At 39.1% G+C, this 23,653-nt stretch overlaps 8 protein-coding genes across 9 annotated transcripts in view; 3 read left to right on the forward strand and 5 right to left on the reverse strand.

The window, feature by feature from the left end:
- Positions 1 to 4,066: 4,066 nt before the first annotated feature.
- On the reverse strand, positions 4,067 to 4,962 carry LOC132790408 (uncharacterized). Its single transcript, XM_060798910.1, has 2 exons — positions 4,386 to 4,962; positions 4,067 to 4,316 (listed from the first exon to the last, which is right to left on the reverse strand). Exons 1-2 carry the CDS (start codon positions 4,928 to 4,930, stop codon positions 4,151 to 4,153), a joined length of 711 nt encoding a protein of 236 aa, XP_060654893.1. The 5' UTR covers positions 4,931 to 4,962; the 3' UTR covers positions 4,067 to 4,150.
- Positions 4,963 to 5,736: 774 nt separating this feature from the next.
- On the reverse strand, positions 5,737 to 6,447 carry LOC132791901 (uncharacterized). Its single transcript, XM_060801026.1, has one exon. It carries the CDS (start codon positions 6,417 to 6,419, stop codon positions 5,910 to 5,912), a length of 510 nt encoding a protein of 169 aa, XP_060657009.1. The 5' UTR covers positions 6,420 to 6,447; the 3' UTR covers positions 5,737 to 5,909.
- A 236-nt stretch (positions 6,448 to 6,683) lies between these two features.
- Positions 6,684 to 7,713, forward strand: LOC132791900 (mucin-5AC). Its single transcript, XM_060801025.1, has one exon. The coding sequence runs from the start codon at positions 6,718 to 6,720 to the stop codon at positions 7,711 to 7,713; it is 996 nt and encodes a 331-aa protein (XP_060657008.1). The 5' UTR covers positions 6,684 to 6,717.
- On the reverse strand, positions 7,710 to 10,765 carry LOC132791899 (integumentary mucin C.1). 2 transcript variants are annotated; one of them, XM_060801023.1, is made up of 6 exons: positions 10,612 to 10,765; positions 10,473 to 10,538; positions 10,239 to 10,405; positions 9,256 to 9,361; positions 8,640 to 9,195; positions 7,710 to 7,860 (listed from the first exon to the last, which is right to left on the reverse strand). In XM_060801023.1, exons 1-6 carry the CDS (start codon positions 10,616 to 10,618, stop codon positions 7,737 to 7,739), a joined length of 1,026 nt encoding a protein of 341 aa, XP_060657006.1. In that variant the 5' UTR covers positions 10,619 to 10,765; the 3' UTR covers positions 7,710 to 7,736. The 2 variants fall into 2 exon arrangements, with proteins under 2 accessions (XP_060657006.1, XP_060657007.1); XM_060801024.1 differs by having other exon boundaries at positions 10,473 to 10,624; positions 10,690 to 10,759.
- A 952-nt stretch (positions 10,766 to 11,717) lies between these two features.
- On the reverse strand, positions 11,718 to 12,749 carry LOC132790261 (uncharacterized). The gene is made up of 2 exons (XM_060798745.1): positions 12,029 to 12,749; positions 11,718 to 11,912 (listed from the first exon to the last, which is right to left on the reverse strand). The coding sequence occupies exons 1-2, from the start codon at positions 12,718 to 12,720 to the stop codon at positions 11,783 to 11,785; spliced, it is 822 nt and encodes a 273-aa protein (XP_060654728.1). The 5' UTR covers positions 12,721 to 12,749; the 3' UTR covers positions 11,718 to 11,782.
- A 261-nt stretch (positions 12,750 to 13,010) lies between these two features.
- Positions 13,011 to 13,665, forward strand: LOC132790262 (uncharacterized). Its single transcript, XM_060798746.1, has 2 exons — positions 13,011 to 13,068; positions 13,134 to 13,665. The coding sequence occupies exons 1-2, from the start codon at positions 13,051 to 13,053 to the stop codon at positions 13,572 to 13,574; spliced, it is 459 nt and encodes a 152-aa protein (XP_060654729.1). The 5' UTR covers positions 13,011 to 13,050; the 3' UTR covers positions 13,575 to 13,665.
- Positions 13,666 to 15,558: 1,893 nt separating this feature from the next.
- On the forward strand, positions 15,559 to 18,005 carry LOC132794360 (uncharacterized). Its single transcript, XM_060804763.1, has 5 exons — positions 15,559 to 15,745; positions 15,814 to 15,966; positions 16,857 to 17,120; positions 17,182 to 17,712; positions 17,773 to 18,005. Exons 1-5 carry the CDS (start codon positions 15,583 to 15,585, stop codon positions 17,889 to 17,891), a joined length of 1,230 nt encoding a protein of 409 aa, XP_060660746.1. The 5' UTR covers positions 15,559 to 15,582; the 3' UTR covers positions 17,892 to 18,005.
- A 72-nt stretch (positions 18,006 to 18,077) lies between these two features.
- Positions 18,078 to 23,653, reverse strand: part of LOC132794359 (uncharacterized) — a 50,703-nt gene continuing 45,127 nt past the window's right edge. Inside the window, 6 exon segments of the mRNA XM_060804762.1 lie at positions 18,078 to 18,531; positions 19,561 to 19,787; positions 20,222 to 20,937; positions 21,002 to 21,340; positions 22,129 to 22,275; positions 22,904 to 23,288. Coding sequence (XP_060660745.1) covers positions 18,458 to 18,531; positions 19,561 to 19,787; positions 20,222 to 20,937; positions 21,002 to 21,340; positions 22,129 to 22,275; positions 22,904 to 23,288 — 1,888 coding nt within the window. The 3' untranslated portion in view covers positions 18,078 to 18,457.

Below are 23,653 nucleotides of genomic sequence, written 5' to 3' on the forward strand. Positions count from 1 at the left end.
TGCCACGCCCCCAACATGCTGCAGCTATCCATCCTTCCTTCCTTCCGTCTGTTCGAGGACAACAACATGCATGCCATTCTCTCTCCCTCTCGCTTCTCCCTTGTGGCATTCTTGCGGGCGTCGACGTGGGCGACGGCGCATGCCACAACAATGCCACACTATACAGTAATAATAGTGTGAGTTTGGCCACGCACACACACACACACACACGCATACGTATGAAACACTCTCATGGCTATGTCAAAACTTTTTGACACGCTCATGTACTTGACCTGTCAACCTGGCCCCGGACTGCTGCATAATTGTTGCCACAATTGCTGCTGCTGTTGTTTTGTTTTGCTGCTGTCACATTTATAATTAAAATTATAGTCTTAGCTTTAAGAGTTAAAGTTCAGCAATTGCAGCGCCATAACTTATGCTATCGATTGGCCATTTCAATAAAGGCCGAATGTAAACATTACGAAGTGATTAACCCAATTGATGCATAAACAACATTTGCAGCAGGAATGCGTGGCATCAGGAATCGAACTGAACTGTTTATAAAGTTGCCCCATTGAGTAGGAGCAAAGCGGAGGTAAATTAATTGCAGCCGCCAGCGACAGTTGCATGCGCCTCACGGCAGGTGGCACGTTTTTGTTGTTGTTGCAAGCTGCTTGCCGGCTTGCTGCTTGCTGCGGGGTGGCATGTGGCAGGTCAGCAGGGGCATGCTGCCGATGGGTGGCAATGTTGCGCCCAGGCAGGCGCCACCAAAAGCAGAGGCCGCTGCCCCGAGCCAAAATACCAAATGAAAATAGAACTTTAATTAAATGCCGAGCCAGCAAGAAAGGAGAGAGTTGAAGAGGGGCAGAACGGCAATAAAATAAGCCCATAGTCTAATAGAGCAAACAGTTGTTGTTGCCGCTGCTCTTCTTTGCGCTTCTCATATATGCTAAACAGCGGGTTGTCTGCTATTTAAAGGCACTGTGTGTGTGCTTCGCCCTCATTCACAGTGAAAACTGCTTTAAGCCCCAATGCTGCACTTTGTTGCAAGCAAGTTGAGGCAAAAGATCATCATCATCATCGTCATCTTTTTTCAGGGCATGCACATGACAGTGTTGTGTGTGTAACCGAAAATGACCTCGGTTCAAAGGTTGTTTCTTTGTTGCGAAAGCACAGCAAACTTCACTCGTGAATGTTTGTGCCACATTCTATATTATATACTTTCCTCTGGCACTCGTAACTTGAAGATTACGAGTATGTCAGGCATTAATCGAATCAAGCCAAAAGAGAATCCAATGCATATAATTTAATTAGTCAGCCAACCATCCATCCAGCCATCCATTCGTCCAAGTACTTGCAAAGGACTCCCCATGGTCGCGTTGAAGGCACCAGGCTGATTCTATTACAACAAAAAAAAAGAGAGAAAAATAATTAATGAATTCATCAGCGCTGAGTGCAGTCATTACACTTGATGCCAGAGCGGATGAGATGTTGACGACTTCGAGTGTTGACGTTGCCGAGCAGAAGAACAACATAAAGCACTTTCATAGCCGAGCCGAGTCGAGTCGAGTCGAGGCCTAGATAAAGTTGGCCCAAAACTAACTTGAGCACTTTAAGAGATTATAAGCCAAGCACCGCGAGCAAAAACTCAAAGGCGCATACGATAAAGGCAAGCCAATAAAGTTGACTTTGCAACGATGTTTGCATCAATCTAATGTGGCAACATCATCATCAAAGTGCTCTCCAAAGCAGCGAGTCAGCGGGGTTTGAGCTTAGATTAATTACTACTCACATTAGTATTTTATTTCGATTTCAAAGTTAGCTCAAATATGTGATGTATATTTAGTATATTTGCATGTTTGTATATATTCATACAAAATATATTTTCATTAGTATTTTATTTTGAAATATAACTTTATAAAGTTAGTGCAAATATGTGATGTATATTAATACATATGTATATATTCAGTATATTTGTATACATGTAGTATATTCAATCTAAATGACTTAAAGTTTATATTTGTTGTTTGGAAAACATCTACATTTTCTCTTGCAATTTATACATACTATAAAAATAACTAAATATTTAAAAATAAAAATATTTTATCATAGAGGCTTTTTTTGTGATAAATAAAAATACCGTCACAACGTATGTATATATCAAATAAAGAATTTAATCTATTACCATTCTGAATTTTACATATATACTTTAGAGAATAGATAATTCATTTGAAAACAATAAGTTAAATAAATGTATTATAAGAAATTCAGCAGAGAGCAGCAGGTACAAAAATATTATATAGTAACATATTTTATAGTAGTAAAGAAAAGAATAGAACATTTACAACAGAAAATCGAGAATTAGAACTGTAGACTATACAGTCTATTATATAATATATTCTAAAAGTATATGATTAAATTAAAATATCACAAACAGACACATATAATTCTTATATTTATTGGTAGATCACTTGCTTCACCTTTGATTATCCTTCAACCCAAAATAAGAGACACACTAATATGCAATATTGATGAATATAGAAATTTAAATAAAAAATATATAATTTAAAGTATATAATTGTAAATATAGAACAACAGTTATATAAGGTTAAATAGCGACTGTGAACATTACACTTAGAGTTCATTTAATTTATAGAATTCAAGAAAATTTAAGTCGTATCGAAAGGGTGATATGCAGACCTTAAAACTATTCAAAATTATACAATTAACGAATATATTCTAAAAGTTTTTTTAATTAAATTAAAGAGTGCCAACTCAGAGACACAAGATACTTCATTTAATTACACTCACCTTTCATGGTATTTGTATCATCTTTTCAGCGGCGGTTGAAAAGCTGTCGCTATCTTAATGGGAAAGGTGCTTTAACCCGCTTTCAGGCATTACTTTAACCGTTTTTAAGTGACTTTTCATTTTGGCATTTCCTTTCTGTTCATTCACAATTCACACACACACATACACTCACACACAGAGAAGTGAATGTGAATGGGATGAGCTCGCTTTTGGCTCGACTGCGGCGACAGCGTCTGCCTGTTATGGCATTTATGACGCATACGCCGTGTTGGCAGTGCCACCTTGAAACTTCTGCATGCGCTGCGCTGCTGTGGCAAACTAAACTGAACTTTTGGCCCTGCCGCAAACACACACACTCTCAACACTGCTCGTGTACAATTATAAAATGTGCTCTCATTCTATTTCTCCCATGTATTTTTTGTGCCAAAAACTTTTCCACTATTTTTTTTGCCACATGCCATAAAAATTGGTTGCAGGCAGTTTGAGGGCAGCTCACATACGAATACAAGTACGAGTGCTGAGAGCTGAGCGCGTGTCGTGAACCGTGAGTCGTGAATCGTGAGTGGTGCGTGTTGTGGTTTTGCATTGCATGTTGGAGAGAAAAACTCTGACTCCACTTTCTTGCACTCTCCACATTGGCATTGATGTGGGTCAGTTACGTGGCCACACGGGGCACAAAAGTTTTGCCAGAGCTAAAGCTACATATACGTACGTGGATGGAGCTGAAAGGCTCTATTGGCTGCGGCAGGCCAGAAAAATGCAATTCAATCCAAGGCTGGGCCACAAAACTTTTCATTGAGTGTTTTCAATTTCAATGGTTTCGATTTCACACGCCTCGAATGTGCGAACACAACCAGCATGCAATTCCCTCGCTTCTCCCCCTCTCGTTGCTTTCAATATGCAATTCAATTGAGTGGCAGGCTAGTCTCTCAGGTGGGGGGCAAGTGGCCATGTTTTGTGGTTTTGGCAGGCAAAGTCAGCAGATTTTGGCTTACAAATTGACATCGCATTTAATTTTAGGCATAATATTGTTGACAACACGCCGTCTAATGCGCCGATTTATAGGTATCCCAGACTATAAATATCCATGACAATGTGATAATCTCGCTGTAGGCGTTCCTCACTCTCTGACCACTAAACGTTTGGAAAACATATCAAACCAACAAAAAAAAACCAAAAAAAAATGAAAAGATATTTAGGCGTGCTAAGAATGTTTTCCGAAAAGTTATTGAAACACTTAGGCCAAGGCAAAAGAATTATGAATAATGCCTATTAATAAATTGCTCATGCTCTCGCTACGAATTTATTTAATTAAAGCAACAGCGAAATAGCAAGTAATTAACTAGATTTTTGAAGGCCTTCAAAGCAGCAGCAGATTGCGAACTTGCAAACTGCGAACAGCCGAGGTGCAGTAGGAAGGAATCGTGGTGTTGCAAGATTGAATTGTGGCCTGGAAATAGGTTGAGCCGGGACAATTGTAGAGTCCACCATACCAAACACTATTGCTCTGGAAGCAAAGGATGTACCTGAGAACAACAGAAGTGGGGGAGAAGGGTAAACAAATTATATGCGCTCACAGCCATTTCACTACTCACTGATGGCACGTGGTGTCCAAAGTGTTGCCATAGGGAAAACGTCCCGCTCTCTGCACGTTGCGACAATATTCGTTGGGTGTCACGACAACATTGGGATAAACTGTTGTTTGCAAATCATCATCAGCCAGCGGACAAGTGGCCGTAGAGCCAAGTGCAGCACTGCTGCAGATGTTGGGGTTATCACGATTGCAGACATAGTTCGCCGTACAGCTGCCTGTGATATTCGATGGCGTATTCGTGCCCAAGCACAGAGCGAATGTCCTTACGCCTAGACAGGCGAAACTCAGTTGATCGTTGCACTGGGCACAACCAGTGCACGCCTTGAGTGCGATGTCCGACTGGCAAATGGCTGATTCGGCAGTGCAGTAGGTGCCATCGGGGCAATTGTTGACTGGCTCGATTAGCACATTACCTGAGCAGAACTGAAATTGTGTGTCCGAGACGCAGGCAATGTTTGAAGGCGAAGCGCAAGTATTGCAGTCCGCCTGGCAACGAAGGACTGCGATTCCTAGCAGCAGCAGCAGCAACAGCTCCAAACGCAACATCTTTGTTTCCCACTGCAGTTGCAAATGTCAGGCCATTACATTTTAGCTTGCATTAAATAACTGCTTTAATCTTATCTAGAAATTGTATGAAAATCACGTTGTAATACTCATAAAAACTTTTCGTTTGCATAGGCCAATTTATAAGGCAATGTCATAAGGCAATGTCATAAGTCTTGAATAATATAAACGTAAACACTACTACTACAAATAAATTTGACTACATAATTGCTATGCATGAGTATAAGAGTTAGCTCAGCTGAAAAGTAGGCAACAATAATTTTGTACGTATGCATATGGTGAATAATAATTTTTTGTTACATACTTTTAGGGGTAACTAAAAATTTCCTCATATCTGCTTTTAAAAAAATGCAAACTGTATCTCGGACAAAACTAAAATTGTATAAAAAAAATGAATGCACCTTTTTACAATTTTTGTAGTTCAATAAATGGGAATAAAGCTCAGCTTTACAAAAATTTCATTCCACTAGACTAAACCTTCATTGCTAACACAAATAATATCATCGTAGAGAACACATTTTTTCTTCATAATCTATTTTACACATTGCTTGCATGATTGGAAATTAACTGAGCACACAGATAATGGTCCTTATTCAACGTGCACCAGAAAGATAAATTACATTTATCTCTGTTGATTTCTAAGAAGCTTATCAACAATATCACGTATACGTACGATATGAACTGGAGTCAAGAACTTAGTGGAAGAAACTGGTGTAAAACAACAATGTATACTAAAATGTTCATATTGTATTTGGAAAAGCTTAAAAAGAGTGAATCATTGAAGGCAGTATATTCGAACTGGCTTTATATTACGACAAGTCAAACAACAGTTATAAATATAATTGGATCACTCTTTATGCGAACTTTTAACGAAGTTAAAACATGTTTGCTTATTGAATATTCCGAATAATTTTATGAATTACTTGTACACTAAATGTCTTCCTTGGGTTTCACATGAAGATCATGGAAGCCAAAATCTATCGAAGTTAGTGCTGCTCTCCGTAGTCTCCGTAGTCTCCGCAGTCTCCGTAGTCTCCGTAGTCGGTGCTCTAGTGGTTGTGTCAATATCCTCCAGACATGTTGCACTTGTTGTAGTTGATTTACCACAGATATTCACAAGGTTGATGTTACACACATACCCAGGACTGCAACTGCTTGTTACATTGCTGGGACTACTAGTTCCCAAGCACAAGGAATAAGTGCTAGGTCCAAGGCAGGCAAAAAGACGGACAAGACTGCAACGTCCACAATCTCGACAGGCCTTGAGCGAGGAACTCGGTTGGCAAATACTCAGTTCACTCGTGCAATAGAATCCCACGGGACAGGAGCCGATGGGTCCAGCAGGACGATTGTCCGCACAAAATTGAAACTTTGTATCTGAAATGCAGGCTGTATTCGTGCCTGGTGAGCAAGAATTGCACTCAGCTCGAGCGCTGAGAATGCCAACTGCAAAGATGAGCAAAGGCAGCATGTTGAAATGCAACTGCAGTCGGCAAGCAAATGCAAACTGCATTTAAATAAATAGATTAGCTGGCTAATCTAACTGTGGAAGGTGTAAAAATTGTCAAGGGTACTTTCTTTGCGATAGTATCAACAGACAGATAAAAAGATAGCCATGCACAAGGTTGAGCCGTTGCTTGTTATCTAAATTGAAGTTAGGCCAAAAATAACAAGTAGCTGAGACAAGGTTAGTCTGCAGATTGTGTTTGGCTATTTAAACTTTGCAGCTCCACGAGTTAGCAAACAGTCGAAAAGAAGAACTCAAGAAGATGTCAATCCATTTCCTACGTTTACTATTGCTTGCGGGTCTCGTTGCGCTGGCCAAATCCACCTGCAACGTTTGCAACACAGTCAACAATCTAACCTGTTATTCCACAACGCAAGTACAAGCCTGTGATGCAGATAATTTGCCCACCGGAGTTGCCTACGATTGTCCCACGGGTTATGTCTGCGTCAGCGGGACGAGCGGCGTCTTGTGCGAGCCGGAGGCAACTGCCAGCTCTACAGCTGATTGCCAGGACTGCAACACGTGTGACTCGACTTTAACTTTCGCCTGCACCAGCACTAACACCTTTGCTCTCTGCCTGGGCACGAGTACGCCTCAGGCATCCGTGGGCACTTGTGCAGATGGCTATGTGTGCAACATAAACGACTCTCAGATCTGCGGACTATCTCCCAATGTTAGCGCCACGTGCTCCTATGCGGATGACTCGACCACCACCACGACTACAGCTGCCACTACAACTACAACTTCAACGCCTTCGACTAGCAATGCTGCCACCTATTGTGCGGCGGTGCAACAAACTGGCCGCTTTAAGGTCGGCGATTATACGGAGAGCACGTGTCGCCAGTACATCGATTGCTTTCTGCTGAATGGCGTTTGGACGGGCCACAAATACACCTGTCCCGGCCAGCTGTACTTTAGTCCCACAGCCAACTTGTGTGTGTCTAGTTTACCCTCCAATTGCTACACTCCGAGCAGCACCACCACAACCACAACAGCAACGCCAACCGTGAGCAATCCTTCGGCCTATTGCGCCATGATGCAGACGCAGGATTACTTCCCGGTGGGCACCAATCCGAGCAGCACTTGCCGTCAGTATATCTACTGCTTCCTGTTGAATGGCAGCTGGCTGGGACATCGCTATACTTGTCCTGGCAGCCTCTACTGGAACAGTTCGAGTAAAACTTGCGTTTCCACGCTGCCCTCCACCTGCTCGGCCAGTGTGACCAGCTTGAGTTTGAATGGTGTCGATTTGGATTAGAATTGGTTAAACTTTCGCTTTATTTAGAGACAATTGCTGGGCTTAATGTAGGTGCAAGCTTGGGAGGCTGCCTCGAAGTAGGAGGTGTCGGTGCAACTGTACTCCGTGGCAATCACTTTTCCGTTTTTGTAGTAGCAATCGACGTAGCTGTAAGCAAATATATAAGTGAGTAAATTAAACTGTGTAAATAAGAAGATCTGTTTTTCTTAAGAGCTCATCTTATTAGTAACTCTTATCTATCCATCTGCTTCTAATTACAAAACAGAATTCACTTTTAAAATAATGCTCTTTAAAGTAGCCAAATATTGAGAACACTAAACTGTTGTTATCTGACCAAAACATTATTTTTTTCCTAGCTCTTCTTCGATATACTGGCGTTAAGTAGACCCTTTTTTTGTAACTCAAAACACGTTCACATATAAAATATATGTTGATATTAACTAAGCACTCAATTAGTAATACTCCTCATACGGTTATATTTGGCTAGTCTTCTATAAAATTACTTCTATGTGTTTTTAAGGTACTGTACTGTCTGCTATACATATTCTGCACGTACAAACTGGAAATAAACCGTTTTCGATAAGTCAATACTATTCTTTATACTGCACAAATTACAGTTTGAATTGCTTCCGAATCCACAGCATAATACCTATTCACTGACTTCAAAAAAGGCTCGTCGATAAAATTGCACAAATTGATTTTCTTTCTAAGACATAAAAAAGTCTTTTTACCACATGCTATAAAATTAGCAAAGGTTTAGAATGATTGTGTACCTTTTTAAACAGTTATTTGAATGATCCAAATCCTATTTGGATAAAAAACGTTTTTCTAGCTTATTCATTGAGTAATGTGTTACTCTAATAAGGTTTTTTAATTACAAATAAAAAAATTCATATGTATATATATTATATAAAGTATTTACTTACCGCTTGCAATATGCATCGCGTGGCACAGTTTCATAAAGACCACTCTTAGCTTTAGCCGTGCAGATCTCAGTGGCCGTCTGTGAAGTGGGGACTGTGGTGGTCTCTGTAGTTGATTCTGTAGTTGAATCTGTGGTGGAATCAGTAGTAGACTCCGTAGTAGAATCCGTAGTAGTATCCGTAGTAGTATCCGTTGTGGTATCAGTGCTCGTTGGTGTTGCTGCTGTGGTGCTCACCAGGTCATCGTTCACATCGCAGGTGTACTCCTGACCCGCTGTCTCCTCCACACACACCGTATCGCTGGTGGCATCACACACCATGCCCGTCGGACACTGGCCGTAGGGTCCCGTGGGCTGTGAGGCGCCGTAGCATAGCTGGAAAATGCCTTTGCTGAGGCAGGCAAACTTGTAGTTTCTCTGCGCACTGCAGAGTCCACACTTGCTGGTGTCGCCACAGCTGGGCGGACGCTGAGCATTCTTTTGTATGCAAATGGCAGTCGCATTGCTGCACTGAAAACCCGCGAGGCAAGTGTAAACTTGATCCGTATACGGTTCATCATCTAGCAGAAAGTGTTATGCAGTTAAATGCATTTTGAAGCAGTTAAAGTGGCAGCACTTACCTCCGAAGCACAGGTAGTACGATGTGGAGTTGATGCAGGCGGCTTGATTGCTCTGGCACACATTGCAATCGGAGAGAGTCCAACCAACGAGACAACTGATAGCCAGCTAGGGATATTGAAAAGGTTATTCATTTATGTAAAATCATCTATAGTATCAATAAAAGAAGATGTCTAATTTGAACGGTGCTTTAAGCAAGGCAAATATTGATAAATAAGAAGCCGAAGATCTTAGCACCCATTGCTTTAGAAATACGTTCATTTAAGTTCATTTTAAGTATATCTAACTTTATTTTAAATAAAATTAATAAATAAGAAAAATATGTTTTTTTTCCGGCAGGATTATTAAATTATTGCCATAAAGCTTCTTCTGCTTAATTTATTTAGCTTAATATCAGCAACGAGTTTTAGAATCTAAACATATAATATAAACAATATAATCAGAATGTGTCAATTAAAGTCACGTACGCTCAGCTAAAGTGTTTTCTCAAAAAATTCTCGAGAAACAAACAAGCTTTTCACACTTTCCATTAATATGAAGTTGAGCCTATGGCTGCTTAACTACACGATAAATTTCGATTTGAATTTTGTAGATTTTCTACGTGAAGTACAAAAAACTCATCCACTTTGACTCATATTTAGTTACATTAAAAACTAACAGGACTACCTTTCAGAAAATAAATAAACAGCTGGACAAATAGTCGAATGAATTTGACATTTTCGATGGTTGTGGACTACAACAATATTTTGTTAAATAAAAATTAGAAAACAAAAGACATATTTGGCACATTTTTTTACACTTTCTTTTGACGTCAAAGTTCACATTGCAATAAATAAAGAGGACAAGAGGACATGCAAATATTAATTGATCTATCAAATTTATGCTGATTCAAATAGGTCACGTTTTACTGTTCCGTATTGCTGCTCAAAATTATAATTTCCTTTTTATACTATACTTTTACACACACTTTCTTCCACTTTCTTACCAGTCCCACAATTTGCAATGAAATTAAAATTTTCGTAGTCATTTTATAGGGACTTTGTCTGCGATCCTTGTGATCTTGCGCAATTTGACTTCTGCTCACTGTCAAGGTTCCGTGTGTACTAAAGTACGTTAATCTTCTGGCTGCCGTATTATAAACTTGCCGCTTAACTAGTGAAATTTTCATTGTTTATCTACTCTTCATATTTTTGTTGCGTATGCTAATTGTTTTATTTACCTTGGGCTTTCCACATGATTGCCATGAGCTCCGTCTGTTTTACGATCTTTAGCCGTTTTATGTTGCCTATCCAAAGAGAATGCGACTTTGTTGAAAGTTCTAAAGTTCTATTATAACGGTGATATACGCGGATTCATGCCGGCCATTGACCACTACGAATATGAGCGGAAACCAGTTTTAAACTAAGGAATATGTATCATATTTTTTTAATAGTTACTTATGAATATTGTAAAAATTTATTTTTGATTTTGGGGCTTCGAAATTTTGACAACCTAATAAAACTTTAATTTGAAACATATTAGCAAATATTCAGTTGCCTTGATTTGGTTGATTTTGAGATTACAGAACTATAAAAAGATTTTTTTATCACGAGAGCAGACAACAGATAACAGATCGAAAAGACAAGTAGTTATTTGTGTCTAGATGATAACTAAGAATAACTATCTTAACCCTTTGGGATGCGAATTAAATTTCGGGACTTTAAGAAATTCTTGATGTTGTATAACAAAATCAAAAAGATAAAATACACATTACTAAAACCATACAAAAATTATACAATACTAAAATGCAATAAAACAGTTGAGTGTATAAATAAAAAAAAATCAAAAACAAAAAATCTCAAATAGTAAATTGCAAAGCGGATTTTTACGCTGTAGCGACCATACATTATACAATTCAAGTAAAATATTCAAAAAAATGTTACTTGCAAAATTAATGAATTACATGAATAATCAAAAACTGTATCACAATTGATTTATTAATAATGTTGAAGTATAAATTATTCAAAAAAAATGTATTTATCTATATAAAAAACTACTATGAAAAAACGAAGTAAAATATACAACCCGCTACAAAACTACAAAAACAATTTAAAATTTACTATATTGAAAATGGAAATAAATACTGGTTTTATTTCAAAGTTATTTAATTATTTGATTTTACTTACAGATAATGAGCTTAATAATTTGAATAATTTAGAATAAAATAACATTCTAAGTAAATGTAAGAGACATTTATGACTTGTTGAACTGACTTAAATGTAATCTGATCAGCCAAATTTAATGACTTTTTGAAAAGATATTCGAAAGAAGATTTTTGTAAAATAACGAAAATATACATCCAATGTAAATTAATTGAAAATTGTTAAAGGAAGTTTATAAAATTGATCACTAGTTGTTTAAGCAAATGTGATACTGAATAAAATTCAAAATAATTTTAGGTTTAAGAAAAAAACATTTATTTATTGTACATATGTAGATTTATTATTATATTAATGTGCTCACACTTTAATAATGAATTAAGGATAGGAATTAGAGGCAGCCTGGTTGAGTTGGTCGAACCGTGCCACATGCATCAGTTGCAAGGAAATATGGTTTAGCCGCTTGACAGTTCGTAATGGCGCCCACCCAGGCGCTTGCCTTATAGCTGCAAGTGATGAAGCTGAAAGAATCGATAATTATATATTAATAGATAATTGATAAGTAATTAATACTGTGTTAGCTGATTTTGATAAATTGTTATAGATGAACTATATTTAATTATTTTGAAATTCGTACCTCGTGCAAACGGTGTCATTAGGAATGGCAAAGCGTCCAGCTTTCTGGCTGGTCTGGCAGAAGGCAGTGGCATCCGTTGGTGCTGCAGTGCTCGAAGTAGAGCTGGAGGTGCTGCTTTCCGTAGTGCTGTCCGTGCTGTCATCCGCGGTGCTCAGCGTGGTGCTCTCCGTTGTGGGCGCTGTTGTTGTTGTGGTTGTCGAGGTATCGGTACTGTTCGAATCCGTTTCCCTGTCGCAGACATCCACATCAGCTGCCTCGCAGCCCGCAACACAAGGAACGCCATCTTTTGCACCAGAGACTGAGCAAAAGTATCCACTGGGGCAGGTAATACGTTGCGGATTGACCACGGTGCCATTCGCACACAATCCAAACGTGGTGCGCGTGGTGCAGGCATAAGTCTGACCATCGTCGCATTGATCACAGTTCGAGGTGTCGCCACAGGCGGGCGTCAGACCCAAGTCCGTGCTGACGCACATTTGTCCGTATTGCGTACATATCGGAGTATCGTCGGGACACTTGATTGTATACGAAGCGTTTGGAGTGCCATCGAAGCATATCTGGGCGGTGTTATTATCGATGCAGGCGTGTGATCCATAGCAATGTCCACAGGTGGCATCAACGATGATGATGCCCCAATGCAGCAGCAGCAGCGAAAGTAGCACAAATAATACACTGCGTGGCAGCTTCGACATTTTTTATTTGGTAAATGAACTGAATTGGATGTTGGCTAATGCCTTATAAATGCTGATGCTGGGTGCTCTGATTATTATCTTTATGGATCGCCTGACTATTTTGCCATTATCTCTCAATGCTACGACACTCATAAATATGTTGGCTACTGTGGAGCGGAGACAAACATCTCAGTATTTGCTCAAGCCAAAGCCTAGCATAAACCAAAGCTTGCAGCGTGATAAGATACATTTACAACCAAGTGATGCTATAAAAGTGGCTTGTGTGTTGAAACTTCCCATTAGTCAGTCGACTGTCGTTGCATTGAACATAACAAAAAAAAAACGTATACTATGCGCTCCCAGAATCTGGTAAGCAGGCTTTTAAGTCTCTGGAAAATACCTTTACCTTTACTTAACTTCGAACTGTCTTTTAGTTCTTCGTTTTGGCTGCGGTGGGTTGCCTCTTCGCTGTCGTTTTGTCGCAATCCAACTGCAATCGATGCATGACAAACAACGTTGCCTGCGTGAATCAAACGCACTTTAAATACTGCATGGACTCAACTCCCGTTGATAATGGCATTTTGTACTGTGGAGCTGGCAACGTCTGCACGGATTTGGCCATAATCTGCGTGGATGAGTCAGTTGCTTCGCCAGTTTGCACAGATGAAGATGTCGACTGCAGGTCTTGCGATGGCTCCTCGCTGTTTGTCTGCACCAGTCAAACGACCTTCCAAATGTGCAACGGCACAGCGTTGACTGGTGATGCTCTCACTTGCCCCACGGACACTTATTGCTCCATCGATTCCGGCGAATTCTGCGTCAAGGAATGCAAATTGCCCAACGGCAAATTCGAGTGCAATCAAGTGGCAGCCTAAACTAGATTAAATCACAACAAAAATGTAACACAATAGTACACAAATTTGAAAACAAATAAATATTAAATAGAGTAACTTAAATATATGTATTCTGTGCAATAATTAATGGATATATAAAGAGAGAGAGAGTTTATTATTTTAAGTACTCAATTTTGTTTGCTTCCCAAATTTTGTATTTATATTTTGAATTTTTTTATTCCTGATTGCTACATATTATGTTGTATTATCCTAAAAAAAAAAAAATCAACGACAATTCTCGTGTGTATAAAATTCTTATCTACAGTTCATATTTCATGGACACAAAAATTTGTAAAGCTCTTAAACTTACCAGCAAATCATAAAATTATCTGCTTCAAAATTGTGATGAATCTTAATAACCCAAATCTCTTTAAATATTATATTTAAATATTAGAATACAGTAATATAAAATGTATTATTCCTTGAGCTACTCAAATTGAATTAATTTTGAGGCTATATTGGAGTATTTTGATACATACAATAATAACAATAGTATTTATAATTCCTGAGATCGGATAATAATTTTAGGAAAAATATTGCTGAATGGCAAATTACGTTTAGATGTTTTACCTGATAATTTGGTAAGTTTCGTTTTCTATGGTACTTCATCGATATACCGAATATGGGCTTTGGTATATTTTGCGGTTTATTATTTGGTATATTTAAAACGTAATTCTGCACTGTTTTGCTTTTACTCAAAATAGGCAGCAGTATCTCACAGTTAAGAACAACCATCAACTATCAACCATTTGCTAAAAAATTAACATTAATTTTTCGAAAGAGGTGATTTTATAACATATTTGTATATTTTAATTATTATAATAATGATTCTATAATTATAATTATCAAAAATATTATTAAAAAAAAGTTATTTTGTTTGATAGTTTTTTTTTATTTTAATAAAAGTTATCCGAATGATCAAAACATATTTATTTTGCTAGTTTAACTTTTAAATGTTGACAAATATGCTAATCCAAAGTTCATCTCAAAAGACCTCCAAATATAATTCACACGCATTTCTGCACGAGATCAGCCTTAAACGAAATCTTATGACAATATCATTTCACTGTACAAAACAATTCCAAAGAAATGAGTAAGTAGTAAGCGAGGAAGCAACAGCGACCGTGAAATGAGATTTTACTATTAAGCTTAAGAATAATTGTAAATTAAACTGTTATCACAGCTGTCGTGGGGATTTTTCGGCCAAGTTTCCGAGAGAGGAGCTGAAAATTGTGGCGTCAATAAACTTGGTCAGAATTACGCACCCGCGATTTACAAAATGTCAATCGACGTCTGACTTTGGCAAGTTACAAAATAAAAATAATGAAATTAGCTAACATTGACCCAAATCATAAAGTAACTTGACGGTTAATCAAATTAGACGTATGAGGCAATGAGGTAGTAGTTAGTTAACTACACACTCTCTTATTATTATTTCTATTATTATTGTTAAACATAATTCTGTTACGCGTACGCGCTGCAACAATTTTGTCAGCACTTTCACGCTCGAATTTCTGTCGGGCCTTGCCCAACATTTAATCGATGTGGCAGGTGGCAGATGGCAGGTGGCAAATTCGCAACAGGAAGCACAACAAACGTTGACGAAACGTGAAATATTTGGTATTATGAGAGTGAAGCACATTTCCCCCCTTCCCTGCTTCTTCCCTCGCAATGCCAATGACTGCATTGGCATAGGCATTGCTTTTACCATTTATTGTTTTGTTATTGTTACACTTTTCGTTTGTTGATTGTTTTCGGGTGGCGCATCTAATTGTTTTTTGTTCAGCCGCTGCGTTTTGTTATTGCAATTAATATTTTTAGCTAAAATTCACATGTTTTTTTTCGTCAACTAAAAAGCGCAAAGCGTCAACAAATTGCGGTCATTAAACCTATTTCCCCCACCTGGGAGCGAAATAAATTGTCAACACCATGACAGTGGCATGCCACAACAGCGTGAGGCAGCAACGCGTGCGCATCTTTAACTCGCAAAATGTGGAATAATCAAGTGGATATTTGTGTGCTGATCTTTTGTGGATTATGTTTTGTCCTGGCAGCGGGCAAAGTGCCAACGAAACCGCAATCAAACAGTTGGCGTGATTTGATTTTTGGTGGCAAATGGTTTTCGTCATCGCCGCGTTTACGCGAATCTAAGTGTGCGTCTGCTTTTAGAGGATTACTCCCGATGAATTTCTTGTTCATCAGCTTGTTTTACTGTTCACAGTTCTGCCCATCTTTGCCTTTGTGCCCATCGGACCGAGCAGCTGTTCGGCTCCTTCAGGCGAGTTCGGCAACTGCATTCCCAGCAAGGATTGCCTCGTCCGTAATGGAATTCCAGCAGGACCTTGCGGCGGAGGCTATGGCGTCTGTTGCATATGTAAGTCAATGAATACTTCAACAATATAAAAATATTCGATATATGAATATAAAGTGGTTTGTGAAGAGTGGGGGTCTGAAATATCTACATAACTTAAATCGCGTATTTAATTTTGTTAACTTTATTCGATGCTACAAATTTGTAATAATATGCACTTTAAGTTAAACTATAAGTTCCATAAACTTTCACATCTACACTAGGGTGACGCAGAGTGAGCTCAAATATTTTCAAAGTGTTTTTGTTGAAGCAACATATGCAAATTACTCAGTCATTTATCTGATCGATGAAATATTAAAATGCCATTGTAAACATTTCTAGTTATCGTTCCATAAATTTATTTACAATTAGAAAGAGAACAATTTTTAGAAGCCTATTAATTTTTTGTTGTTGTCAGTTACTACAAATTGTAATTCATACTATATACTACTATACTATATATATACTATATACAAACATATTGTATACTCGTATATCGTTTGCGCATGAGAATTCTTAATTCCATTCCGCGGAACCACAATGGCGTTTAAATTTTTGAATTCCGATGATACAGTCATCTCTTCTTTGGGTTCGAAAATAACAGAAAAAAGTTTAAACCCTTTTTTTTAATATGTTACTATTCTTTAAGCACTTAATTAACTGTGTGTAAAGTTTAAAAATAAATTAAAAATAAATTGTCTGTATTTACCAGCTCGAAAAATATTCATCGAGAATGTTAAGTGAATATAAAGAGCCATAACAATTGATAAGAAACACCCACGTCAACCTAACTTGGGAGTTATAATAGAAAACAAGTTAATAAAAGAGCAACTTTATCTGCCATTGCTGCACACTTCGAAGATGCCTTAAGTAATGTTTAAGATGTCTAGTAAATCTCACAATTATTTTCTCAGTTCTTCAAACCTGCGGCGGCATCATACGTGAGAACTCCACGTACTTTGTGAATCCGAATCATCCGGATGTCTACGATGGCACAGGCAGCTGTCAGGTGACAGTGCAAAAGCTGCATCCGGACATATGTCAGTTGCGTCTGGACTTGGACATGTTCTCCATAGCACCACCCGAGGCGGCAAATCATCTGTGCAATCAGGATCAACTGCTGATCTCGGGTGGCAGTCCCACTCCCACAATTTGCGGCAGTTCTACAGGCGATCACAGTGAGTTAGGAATGGAGTTATTAACTTAAGCTATACTTAAAAAGTTCCCACATTTATTTAGTGTACATTGATGCTGGACTGGGACAGAGCAATCCGATTGTGCTGTCTATTATCACAAGTGGCAGTTTTCCGCGTCTGTGGCGCATTCGCGTCACCCAAATCCATTGCGGCAGCATAAGTCGAGCGGATCAGGGTTGTCTGCAGTACTACACAGCGATCAGTGGACGAGTGCGCAGCTTTAACTACAACACAGTGGGGGGAAGACAGCTGTCGAATCAGGATTACAGTATTTGCATACGCAACGAACGCAACTTCTGTGGTATTCAGTACAATGCGTGTCCCGATCTTGAGAACAATCGTTCAAGGGCTTTCACTATATCGGGCAACTCTAATAATCCAGTACCTACTATGGTGGGTGGTGGTGGTGGCGGTGGTGTTGCAGTACCCACTGGCAGTGGTTGCATCAGTGATTGGTTGCTCATCGGTTGCATACGCTCAGCGGATCGCATTCCACCGCTGCCTGGCTGCGAGGATCGCGTTTGTGGCGGCACTTTTAGCGCCGAGGCGGGCATGTTGGCCAGAACAGTGCAGTGTAAGCCAGAGTTTAACTAACTTATAAAGTTAGTAACTTAATTTCTAATTCCCTTTACAGCCAGCGTGCGTCCTTTCCGACTATATTTCCATACAGATGGCGTGGAAGCCCCCAATGATATTGATAATCGCGGCTTTTGCCTCGATTATGTGCAACAACCTTGCACAAGTGGCTACTAAGCGTGTTTCATTTAATAAATATGTATTTTATTTATTTTCGTAGTTAATTTAAGGCTAAGTTTATAATTAATTTAAGTTAATTTAGAAAGCACAAATTAAAAATGTTCCCCACACACATTTAGAATTCTCTTGTCCGATTCTAAAGCTCAATTTGTTTTGGCTATTAATACAGTTGATTTTTGTAGGTTTTTGTTGTGATTGTTATGCATATAATATATGATTAATTTTAATACTTAGCTAAAAGTAAAAACAAAATATCGAATAACAGTGCAAAATGAAAACTAAGAGAACTTTTTTTTTTGCGGAGTTTTGTAAGGACTTTTTCGTTGTAGTTTAGCGCACGTTTTGCTCGTTTCAGATTTGGGGAGTATTGCAGTTCCAAATTAACAGTTTCAGTTCCGGTACGATACTGGTTCCAGTTCCGACTGCTTTAGTGTTGTGAGATCGCCAATTTTCAGTCTGTGCGCACGCAAAGTCCCGACTTGTGACGTCACTGGGCGTTGATTGAGGATCATGGGAAATGTTTGAGGGGAGATGAGGAAAATATAGAGGAAGCTTCCTTAGCTCTAATAGGTTTGTATTAGGGCCGCCACATGCTGTTTCTCCTCGTCAGTAAGACCGTTCTTCAGCGTGCGACGCACTATAAAATCGAAGACAACAAAGTTAATTAATCAATTTCAATATTTCATTTCAAACATTTTGCAACATGTTAAGGGAAGAGTCTTTGTCGGCTTTTTTCAGTGGCAAAAGCATGCGGTTTTAGTAGCGTGTATTTCTTGTTGCACTTTGGAAAACTTTTGTGTTAGAGATCAACATGCTCTCTCGTAGACAAACAAATCAACTTTATAAACAAGGGCATCGAGCCAGGCGCGCATATAACAAACATGAAATTTTCCAGTTCCATTTGCAGACCAGTTTCGTAATTTCTATAATTCAAGCTGCCAAAATCTGGACTGGAGAACAAATGAAACTCAAACGGAAAAAATGGAATATAGAAAACATAACTTAAGCAAAAAGCAAAAAAATATCATATTGAATTGATATAGGTTCAATATAATAATACGAACAAAAAAAAGATAAGTGAACACTAACCAAAAAGTTAAAGACCTAAAAAACAGTTGGCTGTTCTTTTCGGTAACGGTTAACGGTTATGCTAACGGTTACGGTAACGGTTACGCCTGTTATGGCGATGGTGCTCTTTCAATTGTGAATCCTTCGCGCGTGCGGCTGCGTTTCACTTCGGTATTTGATTGATTGATTGATTGTTTGGTTGATTGGTTGGTTCAATTGGTTGGTTGTTTTTTTTTTTATTTTTTTGGTGGGTGCGTTAATGGTAATAAAGAAACAATAAAAATTAAAACCGAATCATAAGCAACCGATTCTTGTAAGCGAGCATGAACTCAAAAAGCCATTTGTAAATATGGGACTTGAGAAAATGTTGGGAAATTGTTGCTATCAATTTGGAATTTTGTATAATTTCTACAACAGCAATTATAATTGTTCCAATCTTTAAGTGTGTGCTTGTGTGTGTGTGGACTAAACATAGCGCGCTGTGTGTATTCCAAAAGATAAACCAACACCTGCATTAATGTGAGTTAGCCAACACTGGCTGTGTAGAGTGGGGGAAATGTGCTGGGATGTGTAAGCGATCGTGGACAGGACAACTTACAGGACTTGCGATCCGCATGACGCGTGCGTTTGCGCTCACGTGGCGTCGTCCGATTGCCGGACGTCTTTGTGGCGGTCTTGACGAGAGATTCGAGTATTTCATCATCGCCATCGGTGAACTGTTCCTCGCTCTGGCGTGCGATAGGCGAGCGCAACTGCTCGGCGCGTCTTCTACGCCAGGTCAGCGTGCCGTCCGGCTGATCAGCGTTGGGCGTGCCCAAAAGTTGTCTAAAAAAACATAAGAATATTTAGTAAAGGGGTATAGAAAACTACAGTCGCTAGTGCTCAACTGTGATATGCTTGGTAAAGTACACAAATTTGCGACATTTAATATTGTTATCTCATTTAGATATGCCCAAAATGTAATGCTTCAGCCTATAATAACATTTCAGCATTTTGAAATCATATTTGAGCTGCGCAGATAACAAAATAGCAATGCCACCAAATTTGGTACGTAGCTTTATTTATTTATCAGTTATTTACTTTTCAGTCGATGGACAGACGGTTAGAGGGACGTTTTTATATTAAACTATTCTGTGTAAATTTTGTAGCTCTAGCATTTAGAGTTCTAAAGACGAACATTTTAATAGACATATCGACTCTTTTCTTCGGCAGCCTTCAACTACTAAGTATTAATTCATTTCTCTAGCTACAAAACTCACTTGAGCTCGGCATCTGCCACATCCTCTTTGGTCTTGAACTTGGCCATGTCAATGATGAGCTTGCCGCGCGTCTTGTTGCGCTCCCGATGATTGGCCTTCTTCTCCAGCTGCTGCTGCACACGCTCCCGCGTTGTGCGATACTCTAGGGCAAACTCCGACAACAGGCGACAGAATTCATTCGGTCGCGAGTCTGCAACACTGATCTGCGGCGTGCCCAGCCACAAGAGGAACTTGCGATAGCGATTCATTACACGACGATGCACAATCTGCAGTATAATAATACGCTCGGCACAATCGGCCAAAAAGTCCACAAGTTTCTGCTTTAAAGGCGGCGCACAATCGTGCTTGGCAATGAGTTTCAGTCGATCCCACGAAGTTTTGCACTCCGCCTCCAGCTGCGTCAAATTGTGAGCCAAGTCGGCGTAATCGGCTTTGGAGGCGCGTGTAATGGGTCCGATTTCAGAGTACAAATCACTGGTATCGCTGCTCGATTCCATCACCATGTGGCAGAGATGATGCAACAGCGAGTGCTTGTGCACGGTGTCCTTGACCTCGGGCACCTTGGCCAGATACTCGATTTGAAAGCCCTTCACAGGGGCGCCATTCAAGAAGATGCCCACCGAAAGAAGTGTGGAGAGAATGCAGTGGAAAGTGCGATTCTGACGCAATATCTCAATGCCGTGCTTGAGATCCATTAGAGGTTCAGCGATCTCTTTCTGCAAAGGAAGGAAACTAAAGTGTGAATTTAAGATATCAAATTGGGAAAAGATGTAAACATACCTCGCAATTGTCAAAGTCCAAGCGGAAGGCCCAGAGTTTCAGACGTGCGCCCAGCTCTGAAATGGAAGCAAGTGTCAGCAGAAATTGTTCAGCTTTGCCCAGCTGCAGCTCTGGATTGGACATCTGTGCCTCCTGAATCTTGTCACGTTCCTCATCCGAGGGCAACATGTTCAACAGCTTGTCGATGCCCTCACGGGTGACCACGGTGGCGTCCATCTTGAGAATCGCAGTTTTGATGGCACACGGCAGTGGCAACTTGGTCATTGCAATGTTGATGGCATTGGAGCGTTTGTGATCCAGCACGATGATCTCTTTGCTTTTGTTCAGCTCTTGTTGTTTCTGATGGGAGAATAAGCGTTAATAAAGGGAATTTTACAAGAGATTGGGGGAGTGAAACAGTGAGAGAAAACATAGAGATATGGGGGAGTGGGGGAACGGGAACAGTGTACACAATGTGTGTCTAACGAAACAGAACAAAAAACTATGCTGTCAAATAATGATATTGTATTGCTGAAGACTGTAAACTGTGTACTATAAAATTGCAGAATTTAAACTGCAGTTTGTGGATTGTGTATTTAGGTTTTGTGTATTTTTGTGTTTTTCTTGTGAGTATAACATAAACCAACACCGATCGTGGGGAGTGACATAAACCGCGAGAGAAGTACACATAAAAAGTGGTAGAGTGATAGAGAGACAAAAACAACGAGAGACAGAGTGAAAAACAAAGAGAGTGAAAGAGAGAAAAAGAGCGAGTAAAAGTGTAATAACATAATTGCACTCACCTCCTAAAAACATTTGGAAACATTTTTGGAAAATTATATATATATATATATATGAATATTTGTTTTTTTTGGGTTTAGCACAACATTTATAGTATGTGTAGATTTATCCGCAAACAGACCGGTTGACATTTAGAGAAAATTATTACAACATGTCCAGAAATAAATGGGAAAAGAATACAAATATCATTCGCAAAAATATTGTTATGCAACATTTAAACTAAAACTATAGACTATAAACTATGCTAAAAAGGGACTTATTATTCACACTTAAGTATAAGAAAAGTCTGCGACGCCCTGATTTTAATATAACATAACATAGTAATAAACAATATTACGTATTCGCACCTTGGTCATCAAGTCTTTGGCCCGCGACTCAAAGAGATGCTCTAGCTTTTGGGTGTCCACATTGGCATTGGGCAGCTCGTCCCAAATGGTCTTACCCACCACCTGGGGAATCATGTCCTCGCGCACTTCCTTCCAGAAGAGCTTGACCTGGGAAGAAGAAGAGTTTAAAGTTGGTGAAGGAAAGAAATAAAGGTTCAAGTTTAGGGAAGGAAAGAAAAAGTTCTTGTCTACTACTATGCTTTAGGTAACCAATTTTTTTTAGTATATTTCATTATCAAGTTTTATGATAGCGATACGGTAAATTTATCTAGCTTTGCATTTGGGAAACTACTCTTGACTTAGTAGAAAAATTAGCTTTAATGAGAAAATGAGCTATATTTATATAATATGCATTTCGACTCAAAATTGTATAATATATCTAAAATCGAGAAAGCCAAAGTTTTGCCAAAAATAATACTGGCTTTTGCTTTGTTAGAAAAAAGCCTAGAGATTGCAATTTATAATCAATGTTTTTTATCTGACGTCTCAGTCATTTAAGAAGCGAAAAAATTAAATTTCAAAATATATTCTGTATAAATGATAAGGTATTTTATATAATACTTTTCTATATTCGTTTTCATACTATACACTAATTTTACTTTAGTGATAATACTTTTCTCTAAAGGTTTTTATACTAAATTGTAATGTAAATTACGTTGATGATCTATAATACATTAGATTAATTGTGTATCTTCTTATATTCTAATGCAAACCTGTCATCACTTCCTCTACTCACCGTCTTCTTGTTCTTCTTGATGGTGTTGTTGCCATTTGCCAGCTCGCCGTTCACCGAACCATTCAGTGAACTGTTGACGCTGTTGGTCAGGCTGCCAGCGCCATAGCCACCATAATTGAACATGGGTGGCGGGGCCAGGCTGGGCGGCATCAGGGGGGGCGGCATTACCATGCCACCACCAAGTGGCGGCGGTGGAGGCGGAATGCCTGCGCCCAGGCCACGCGGTGCCAGCACATCCTTATCGTCATCCGAGTGCAGATCGGTAAAGTCCAGATCACATAGATTCAGCGGACGTGTCATGTTGCGCACAAGCTCTTCCCAGTGCAGTTCATTCTCCGATTTCTTCGGCTCGGGCTTTTTCAGTTCCTGATCGACGCTCGATGAGCTGCAAATCATCAAATCGATAACTTGATCGGTCTACGGAAACACGAACTCAAAGTACGAAACTACATAGTATCATAATTATTGCGCCCTCCTGGTCAAGTGTGACTAAAAGTCATATCTGGCTACACTTTATGATAGTGCGATCGGTCAATCAGTCAGTCTTTCATTCAGTCATTGTTTCATAAATGCTTTATCAAACCTTTTAGCTTGGTAGCAAGATAAGAGTTTCGCTATAACAAAAAATTAAAAATCGATTACGCATCGTAAGTTACTTTCTCGATAGAAGACGCTCCCTTAAATATACATATCATATACATTTGAAACCATTGTTTTATTGATCTATTGAAGAAATAAATGCACATGTTG

The sequence above is a fragment of the Drosophila nasuta genome, chromosome 3 (assembly GCF_023558535.2).
Source record: "Drosophila nasuta strain 15112-1781.00 chromosome 3, ASM2355853v1, whole genome shotgun sequence".
NCBI lineage: Eukaryota > Metazoa > Arthropoda > Insecta > Diptera > Drosophilidae > Drosophila > Drosophila nasuta.